Raw genomic sequence first — 10,343 nt, 5'->3', positions numbered from 1 at the left:
ATGGGACCAGAAAATGAAACTGCAGTTACTGAGTTCATCCTCGAGGGTTTCTCGGGGCTTGATCAAAGACTACAGCTATTTCTCTCTCTGGTCCTTCTGCTCATATACCTGACAACAGTGATGGGGAACACAACCATCATTTTCCTCGTGTGTGTGGATCACCGCCTGCAAACCCCCATGTACTTTTTCATCAGCAACCTGTCCTTCCTGGAAATATGGTTTACATCCTCCACGAGCATCAAATTGTTTGTGATCCTGGGTTCTGGTAGGAGAACAATCTCACTAAGCAGCTGCTTTGCCCAATCCTATTTCTATTTTGCCCTGGGCTGTACAGAGTTTGTTCTACTTGTTGTCATGTCCTTTGACCGCTATGTTGCCATCTGCCAGCCTTTGCGTTACACTGCTATCGTGAAGCCTCAGCTCTGCATCCACCTGGTTCTTGCTGCTTGGGTCATGGGCATCACACTCTTGACTTACCGTCCGGTCCTCCTCTATAAGCTGACTTTCTGTGGCTCGAACAAGATCCATCATTTTTTTTGTGACAACTCCCCCTTATTCAAATTGTCCTGCTCTGACACCAGCCTGATTTGGAAAATAGACTCGGTTTTATTTTCGTTTGTCATTCTCGGTTCCTTATGTTTAACTCTGACATTTTACATAGGCATCCTTTCCTGTATTCTACACCGCCCAGCAGCCTCCGGCAGGAAAAAAGCCTTTGCTACATGTTCTTCTCATCTCACCACCTTGGCCATTGTATACGGGAGCTGCATTGCTCTCTATGTGCATCCTTCAGGAGATGTTTCCTTGGAGGCAAACAGAATGGTAGCTTTGCTGAACACTGTCCTGTACCCATTCTTAAACCATTCATCTACAGTCTTAGAAACAAGGCTGTGATACTGGCCCTGAATGAAGCCATTGCCCGTGCAACACGATAGCTTTTCCCTCAATCACGATGCCTTTCTGGACAGCAACTCCAATGATCTGCTCTCCTATGTTAAATAATACCAATGAATATGCATATAACCACCAAACACAGATGTCTCAGGAGATTTATGTTCTCATTGGATTGATTTAGGTTGAGTGATAAGAAGCTCATCTGCAACTGAAGAAGGCACAAGCAATGTCAGGGGTGTAACTCACTTAATGTCCTGCTCCCCAACCCACCACAGCAGAGCCACCAGCTCATCAAGAGCCCATCTCCAGAAATCAAGAAGAGCACAGAGGCACAGTGGCAGATGGAAACCCCAATTACAGACTCCTGAGGAAGGAACATCTCAGCTCAGCTCCTTCCAGGGCTGCCCTGGAACAGCCATCAGCCCCAGGTGTGAAATCCATCAAGAAGAGTCACAGAGAGCAGCTCTCTGGATCACCATTTGGACTACGGGGATTGTTGCCTAGGGCTGTAGGACACATTATGGGTACGCTCCTTTTGATGCAGCCCAGGATGTGGTTGGCTTTCTGGGCCAGTAGTTCCCTGAGCTGCACTTTTGGCCTCCTTCAAAGTTGGGTCCAACACTTGATTGTCCTCTCTCACAAGAGACCTCTACAAATCCAATGACTTTCCAAAAATTATATTCCGCAGAAATACTGATCTTCCCCCGCAACTTCATTGCCACTATTCTGCCTGTTAATAAAGTGGTTTTAATATCTCTCATCTTTCAGACCTGTATCACCTGTTTATATACAATGACCATTTCTAAAGTCAGCTTTTCAGATGCAGACTGTCTCGACAAAGGCCTTTTCTATTGCACTCCACTTTTCTCCTGCCCTTCCTCTTTGGTCATTCAGATTCCTGTCACCTATCCAGCTGCTGCTTTGAGTTTCAGGGAGTTACAAGTTTGCCTGTCTTTCAGTTGTCTAATTATCTCCTTTAGCCAAGTCTGTAACTACGTTTATATCTCTCTTTTTGTACCTGTCCATCTACAGCATTTCTGATAAGATCATCCCTTGTAGCAAAGCAACCTCATTAGAGGCAGCTTGTCCTGAGCATCTGGTTGCAGAGGGTGTTTTATTGTTTATCAAACTTGATCATGCTTTACTTTTCTCTGCTTGCAAAGAGGAAAACTCCTCCTGTGCCTGGGTGCAGCCAGGTCTCTGAGGAGCGCAGGAGGGAGATGGTGCAATGGAGCTGTAACACCCAGCTGCAGACTTCAGTGGAGAAGTCTGAGGTAAGGAAAAGTGATGCAAATCCCAGTTGGCCAATGACAGGGATGGGGAGGACAGGGAGGTGAGGAGCAAAGCTGTCCATACAGCCTCAGACCTCAGGGGACTGCTTTTCCTGGCTGTCCAGACCTCCTGAGGATACTCTCTGCATCAATATCAACTGCTGACAGCTTCTATCACCTCTTCTCTAACTGAAAAGCTAATAAAAAGAACCTTTGAAATAAATTAAAAAAATATTTTCTATTAGGTTCTCTGTAAAATCTTCCTTCTAAATTACACTATGAAACATCTCCAATTAGCTCTATTGAAGACTTGAAGCAAATGACAGGGAAAGAAATAGCTCATTAGGACTTTCTGTACCTTAATGAGCCCTATGGTGTATTTGACCCTGACTCCATCAACCTCAGACAGTGAGAGGAGACTGAACAAAGTGCTCCAGAAGTCCAAGTCAGAAGCAAAGTACCTTGAAGCCTTGATTGGCCCCACTGAGGGTCGTTACTGCCAAAGCCTCCCCATGGGCTCGTTAGAGGAGATAACTGGAGGCTGTGGTTGCAAGTAGGCAAAAGCACTGTGCAGGTGGCTGTAATGCTGAGGAACCCCTTGGCTTGGTTGATGCAGCAGAAAGGCCAACCCCTGACCCCCAGGCCCTGGGAAGGCAGGTCCTGCCCCTCACTGGTGGCTCAGGGCTCTTCCTGGGGGTGGTGGGGTGTGAGCGTGAGTGAGGCCGAGTGTAGGAAAACCGCACACCACCTCCCGGCTTCCCCAAGCAATGGGGAAGAAGAAACCAAGTCCAGAGCCTCACCATAAACTTGTGCCTGTGTTATGGTTTGAGAAACCCCTCACAATTTATTGTCCTTTAGACAATCACTCTGTCACCCGATGACCCCTGCCCACCCAGGAAAGGGAATCAGGCAAAAAACAAGCAAACACATGGGTGGAAATGTCAACAGATTTAATAGACAAAGATTGGATAATTTACATTACTAACACCAAAGAACCAATACGGATCCAGATACCAATACAAAATATACAAAGACTACACTCAGCTAACAATATCAGTCGGAAGCTGTGCACTCCCTGCAGTGGACAGTAAATGTGGGACACTGCGAGCGCTACAGCTTCAGGAGGAGGGGGAGGGCTGGGGGATCTGGCACTGGGGAAGAAGTTCTCAGGATGGCAGCCATCAAGGGAGAAAATGAACTTTGCAGCAAACTTTCTAATCTATATTGAATGTGACGACGCTCATGGTATGAAATAACCGTGGTGGCAGCTTGGGTCAAGTGCTGAGGTCTCCCTCCTGAGGTCCCCGCTCCGGGCGAGCTCGAAAACGCTAAGACCTCGAAACCCACACACCACAGCTGGCTATAAAGTAAATATAGTCACAAATTCAGACACTAGAGTCCTCTAAAAGTGCAGTCTCACTCAAATTACTGTTATATTTGTCTTCTAATGTATATATACACACACACGCAAAAATATAATTCTCTAAAGTGATGAACTATTCCTTTAAGAGGTCTGTTGAATTTCTGTAGTTCAAAACGAGGAGTCCCATCTATCATAATTGTCAGCAGAACTGCTACCCTGGACTTCCGGAGGGCAGACTTGGGGCTTTTCAGGAGCCTGGTTGACAAAGTCCCCTGGGAGGCAGTCCTCCAGGGCAAAGGAGCCCAGGAAGCCTTCATGTTTTTCAAGAAGGAAGTCTTAAAGGCACAGGAGCAGGCTGTCCTCCTGTGCCAAAAGACAAGCCGTTTGGGAAAAAGACGGGCCTGGCTGAACGGGGAGCTAGGGTTGCAACGTAGGGAGAAAAAGAGGATTTATGGCCTTTGGAAGGGCAGGCCACTCATGAGGACTACAAAGAGGTAGAGAGGCTGTGTAGGGAGAAAATCAGAAGGGCCAAAGCCCAGCTAGAACTAAACCTGGCTTCTGTTGTCAAGGGCAACAAACAAAGTTTCTATAAATGTATTAGCAATAAAAAGAAGACTGAGGATAATCTCTATCCTCTAGTAGATGGGACCAGTAACAGAGTGACCAAGGATGAGGAAATGTCTGAGGTACTTAATGCCGTCTTTGCCTCAGTCTTCAGCAGTAGAACCAGTTGTTCTCTGAGTGCCCAGACCCTTGAGATGGAAGACAGGGATGGGGAGCAGAACGCATCCCCTGTAATCCAAGGGGAAATGGTGAGGGACCTGCTTCAGCACCTGGAGGTACACAAATCTATGGGGCCAGATGGGATCCACCCAAGGGTGCTGAGGGAGCTGGCGGAAGTGCTCACCAGCCCACTTTGCATCATTTATGAGAAGTCCTGGCTAACCGGGGAGGTCCCAGCTGACTGGAGGTTGGCAAACATGACACCCATCCACAAGAAGGGCAGGAAGGAGGATCCAGGGAAGTACAGGCCGGTCAGTCTGACCTCGGTGCCTGGGAAGGTCATGGAACAGATCATCCTCAGGGCCATTACATGGCACATGCAGGAGAACAGGGTGATCAGGCCCAGTCAGAATGGGTTTGTGAAAGGCAGGTCATGCCTGACAAACCTCATCTCCTTCTATGACAAGGTGACCCGCCTAGTGGATGAGGGAAAAGCTGTGGATGTTATCTACCTGGATTTTAGCAAAGCTTTTGACACCGTTTCCCACAGCATTTTCCTGGAGAAACTGGCTGCTCATGGCCTGGACCAGGTGTACTCTTCGCTGGGTAAAAAACTGGCTGGATGGCTGTGCCCAGAGAGTGGTGGTGAATGGAGTTCAATCCAGTTGGTGTCCAGTCACAAGTGGTGTCCCCCAGGGCTCGGTGCTGGGGCTGGTTCTCTTTAATATCTGGATGAGGGTATCTAATGCACCCTCAGTAAGTTCGCAGATGACACTAAGCTAGGTGGGCGTGTTGATCTGCTTGAGGGTAGGTTGAATTGCAGAGGGACCTGGACAGACTGGACTGATGGGCCAAGGTCAATGGTGTGAGGTTCAACAAGTTTAAGTGCCGGGTCCTGCACTTGGGTCACAACAACCCCATGCAGCACTACAGGATTGGGACAGAGTGGCTTGAAAGCTGCCGGGCAGAAAAGGACCTGGGGATGTTGGTGGACAGCCGCCTGAATATGAGCCAGCAGTGTGCCCAAGTGGCCAAGAAGGCCAACGGCATCCTGACCTATATCAGGAAAGGTGTGGCCAGAAGGACAAGGGAAGTGATCATCCCCCTGTACTTGGCACTGGTGAGGCCCCACCTCGAGTACTGCTTTCAGTTTTGGGCCCGTCACTACAAGAAGGACATTGAGGTGTTGGAGCTGAATGGGTTTTTAAACATTGCATTAGGCTGCCCAGGGAGGCGGTGGATTCACCATCCCTGGAGGTGATTAAAAAAAGAGTAGATGTTGTACTTAGGGACATGGTTTAGAAGTGGTTTCTGTCAGGCTATGTTAATGGTTGGACTTCATGACCTTAAAGGTCCCTTCCAACCTCAGCAATTCTATGATTCTATGATTCTACAACATGTACTGCTGAATGGTGTTACTGCTGCCTGGGCATTTCCCCTTGTTGAACTCGGTGAAGTTCCCCTCTGCTCCTTTCTCCAGCCTGCTGAGGTCCCTCAGAAGGGCAGCACAACCATCTTGTGTAGCAGCAACTCCTCTCAGTTTCATATCATCTGCAACCCGCTGAGGGTGAACTCTGCCCCACCATCCAGGCCATTAACCAAGTTGTTAAAGAGTGTTGGTCCCAGTGTCGACTCCCCACGTACAGACGTAGTAAATGACCTCTAGCTGGATTGCGTATCTCTGGACACAACCTTCTGACCCCAGGTGTTCAGCAAGCTTCCAATCGACCGCCCTTTCACAGAACCACAGAATCATAGAACCTATGATAGAGAACTCCTATATTCTTTTCTGTGTTCTCTCTCTAATCATAGAGATCTGCAGTGACAATAATGGCATTGTTCCCCTGTTCAGCCCCACATTGCCTGACAGAATTCGGGGCAGCTACTCAATTTCATGTTCAAACCTTGGCCCAGAGAGCTACATGAGATGCCAAGGCTGGCACGGACCACACGGGACCTACGAGAAAGCGGTTCCCATTCAGGGTGGATGCATCACAGATGCCCCAGACAGCATCGCAGAGAGTGCTATTTGGTGTCTGTTCTGTTGTCTGATGCCGTCACTCAGAGGCATCAGTCAGAGGCATCAGTCACCAGGTCTGTTCAGGGGCAAGGTCTGACCCTTCTCTATCCCACAGCGGCACATGTTGCATGGAAATGAAGCACACTGCACAGGCATCTTCACTCACTCCCTTGGTGAAAAGACCAATAACTTGAACAGTGTGCCTGGATACATCTTGTCCTAAAAGAGGGCATCGTCCAGGTCCAGCAATGGTCCATATCAAAACTCAATTGAAACTCAAAAGGAATTCCAGGGCACCAAGATGAGCTTTTGCTACTTCGGGAACAGTTAAAGAAGCCCAAGGGATAATGTAGCAGCACTGCTGAATTTAGTAGGAGTAGGTGTAGGTAGATCTGAGACACTTGATGTCCTCTTTTCCTCTGTTACCACCAGCAAGGTCTCCCAGGCCTTTGTGCTTTGAGGCAGGATTCCAGAGGAGAACAACCAGCAGTGGATGGGGAACAAGCCAGGGTTCACATGAGCCAACTACACACTTACCAGTGCGTAGGACCAGAGAGTTTGCATCCAAGGGTGTTTTTTTTCACCAGGAGGTGCTGCTCTGTGATGATCCCAGTAAGAAAGGCACTCAGCCTCCATAAGGGACCTTTGAAACTCTTCTGACATCTACCCAGAGAAGCCTCCAGGTTCATGAGCAGGTTCCCATGAAGAACCGTAAGTATCCTGGCATTCAGTGGCCAGGCAAAGCAACAGGGTGCCAACAGTCTGGAGGATCTTGGGATGACTTCTTAACACAGCTGCCAGGTGGGCCAGGAAGGGTGGTGCTCACCTAGCCCAGGTACTGGCCAACATGGAAGAGCTGGTCAGGATGTGATCAACAGTGTCAGCCCTGGCGGTCGTGACCAGGAAATAGTGGTGTCCCAGGTGCCAAAGAGGAGTGAGGAAGGGCAGCAGCGGAGCACAGATGGGCGGGCTCCAGAGAAGACGACTTTGACGTGCGTGGGAGACTGATACAAGCGGTGCCCTGGGAAGCAGCTCGGAAGGGTGAAGGAGCTCAGGGAATCTCATAGGCCTTACAGGACAGCCTCCTCCAAGGGCAGGAAGGATCTCTCTGAATAGCCATGAAGAGAAACATCCCTCTGAGGAGGCTGCTGGTGTAAAGTGAGTGAGCGCCAGGGCCAAAAGGCAGCAGGCAGGAGGTGGAAGCAGGGGCAGCTGCCAAGGAGGAACTGGGAACCCTTGGCCCAGCATGGAGGGAGGGTGTCAAAGCCAAAGCTGCCATGGGCTGGAGCGTTGCAGTGCTGGGGAGCAAAAGCCCAATGAGCTGATGCAGGCTTGGAGGGTCATGGGGAACGAGTCAGCCTCTGCCGGGAGGCCTGTGACAAGTGGGCACTGCAGAGGTTTGCATCTTGAATGCATGCCTCAGCCTAGGAGAGGGGGGTGCCTCCTGCAAGGGATGGTGCGGTGGCTGTGCCAGTCCATCCATATGGCTCTGGATGGTGCCGACTCTACTTGAAGTCATTCCTCTAAGCCAAACGCATTGCCATTAATGCCAAAGGGGCTAGTTAAAATCAAACATGTTATTCCCTTTGTCTCTCTGCTTTGACATCTTTTCACTTTGACTGCACTCCCAAAATCTCTTTAATGAGCCACATCAGACCTGAAGACTAAAGGAAAATTATGCCCCAACTTGGTTCCTTCGGGTGTTTTTTTTTGTGGGAATGAGCCCTCTGGTGCCGAGTTCCTGAACTGCAGCTCCTGAAAGGCTGACCAAGCTTCTGGAGAAGCAGCAAACCTGGAGGTTTCTGAGGGTGTTGGCAGGCCCTGCTGACGTCCCTCACTGAAGAGACCATGGAGGGAATGAGCAGGCAAAGCACCTGTCTCTGGGGACTGGTAAAGCAGGAAGTCGAAGGCACTTGGTACAGGAGGAAATTTAAATGTGAAGACCCCTGTGAAAACCCTTGATGTGCTTCACCAAGCAGAATGGTCAAGCCCAGAGCCCCAGCCCCTGGGAAGGGGTATCCTTGGCCTCTTAAAATACTCTGGTCACTTTGTGGGGGCAATGCAATGTGGCAATGTAATGTGTAACACCAGGTGCAGATCAGCAGTAGCGCACGTCCCAGGCTCTGTGGAGGGCAGGTGAGGAGAAAAAATGCACTGGAGCTGTCAGAATCTGGTGTCCTCTCATGGCGCACAGTGGGAGAGACAGAAGCCATAGCTGAGCAGACAAGGCTCTCAGTTCTGTTTGGGTGTCAAAGCCCCACCAAGGCCCTTGGCCGTCCCCACCACAGCTGCACACTCCTACTCCTGTGCCTGCTTCCTTCCTGTGAGCACTGGGATTTTCTGGGGCTTTGCCAATGCCTGTGACTTCCCGACAATGCATGTGGATTCTTCAGTCATGATGACCTTCCAAAATGTATCACAGCAGCCCTCTTGTGACATTGGGCTGATCTCTCAACATCTTTAGATTCATCCCATCTGGTCCAATGGACTACTAAGGGTTGACCTTAGCTAAGTATCCCCAGACTTGATCTCCATCCACTGCTGGGTTTTGCATGGGGTTTTGCCTCTTAGGCACATGGAACTGGGAGGCCTTGCTGGTGAAGAAGGAGGAGAGAAGAGAACACAGAAAAACTTGGATCTACACATGCTCTTACCGAATTCAGCAGTGGTCACACACGATGTTCAATTCTTCTTTCAAAGTTCCTGGAGTAGTAACAGCTCATCCTTATGCCCTTGAACTTCCGTGCAAGTGTCAGCTCTATAGGACCTGTGGCTTTTCTAAAACCAACCGTATTTCTGAATTCTTCCTTTGTTTTAACACATGCCTCCTCATCTTGGTCCAATTTTGTTCAATATATTCATTAATGACCTGGATGAGGGGACAGAGTGTATCCTCAGCAAGTTTGCTGATGATACCAAACTGGGTGGGGTGGCTGACACCCCAGAGGGCCGTGCTGCCATCCAGCGTGACCTGGACAGACTGGAGAGCTGGGCAGAGAAGAACCTAATGAGCTTCAACAAAACCAAGTGCAAGGTCCTGCACCTGGGGAGGAAGAATGCTAGGCACCAGTACAGGTTAGGGGCGGACCTGCTGGGAAGCAGCTCTGAGGAGAAGGATCTGCGGGTCGTGGTAGACAGTAAATTATCCATGGCCCAGCAATGTGCCCTTGTCGCCAAAAAGGCCAATGGAATCCTGGGCTGCATAGGTAAGAGTGTGGCCAGTAGGTCGAGGGAGGTCATTCTCCCCCTCTACTCTGCACTGGTGAGGCCACAACTGGAATACTGTGTCCAGTTTTGGGCTCCCCAGTTCAAGAGGGACAGGGAACTGCTGGAGCGAGTCCAGCGAAGGGCAACTAAGATGATTAAGGGCTTGGAGCATCTGCCTTATGAGGAAAGGCTGAGAGAGCTGGGACTCTTTAGCCTGGAGAAGAGAAGGCTGAGGGGAGACCTTATTATGGCGTACAAGTATCTAAAGGGTGGGTTGAAGGAGGATGGAGCCAGGCTCTTTTCAATGGTTCCAAGTGACAGGACGAGGGGCAATGGGCACAAGTTAGAACACAGGAAGTTCCGTTCAAATACACGGAAACAGTTCTTTACGGTGAGGGTGACAGAGCACTGGCAGAGGCTGCCCAGGGAGGTTGTGGAGTCCCCTTCTCTGGAGATTTTCAAGACCCGCCTGGATGCAGTCCTGAGTGATGTGCTCTGGGCAATCCTGCTTTAGCAGGGGAGTTGGACTAGATGATCTCTAGAGGTCCCTTCCAACTCTGATGATTCTGTGATTCTGTGATTCTGTGATCTCGCATGCTTCATTTTCTCTATGGAGCTTCCCCATGAATTTTCTGTTTCCCCAAGCTCCTCTCCTGACAGCTGGGCTTGTTTTTTTCTGACTATTGGTATGACTACACTCTCAAACTCGACACATGCTGTCCTTGCAGATGAGGTATACTGAGCTCTGCTGCCCTTCTGTGCTGCTCACATGTGCTCCCCGACTAAAAGTCACAAGACGAGGCCAAAGACTGGTCCTCTGAGGTCTAGCATCTACACTCTTCTATTCTCCTTCCCTCTGGGGGGA

The 10,343-nt window shown here is 49.7% G+C and overlaps 1 protein-coding gene across 1 annotated transcript; it reads left to right on the top strand.

Annotated features, from left to right (window-relative positions):
• LOC309684593 (olfactory receptor 6E1-like) lies at positions 1–894 on the top strand (the record flags this gene model as incomplete). Its single annotated transcript, XM_082500479.1, has 1 exon — positions 1–894. One exon carries the CDS (start codon positions 1–3, stop codon positions 892–894), a length of 894 nt encoding a protein of 297 aa, XP_082356605.1.
• Between the last annotated feature and the right edge of the window lie 9,449 nt (positions 895–10,343).

This window comes from Vanellus vanellus (genome assembly GCF_965231255.1).
Source record: "Vanellus vanellus genome assembly, contig: HAP1_SCAFFOLD_33, whole genome shotgun sequence".
NCBI lineage: Eukaryota > Metazoa > Chordata > Aves > Charadriiformes > Charadriidae > Vanellus > Vanellus vanellus.
The sequence above is the reverse complement of the archived record's forward strand: the minus strand, read 5'-3'. Positions and strand labels throughout refer to the sequence as shown.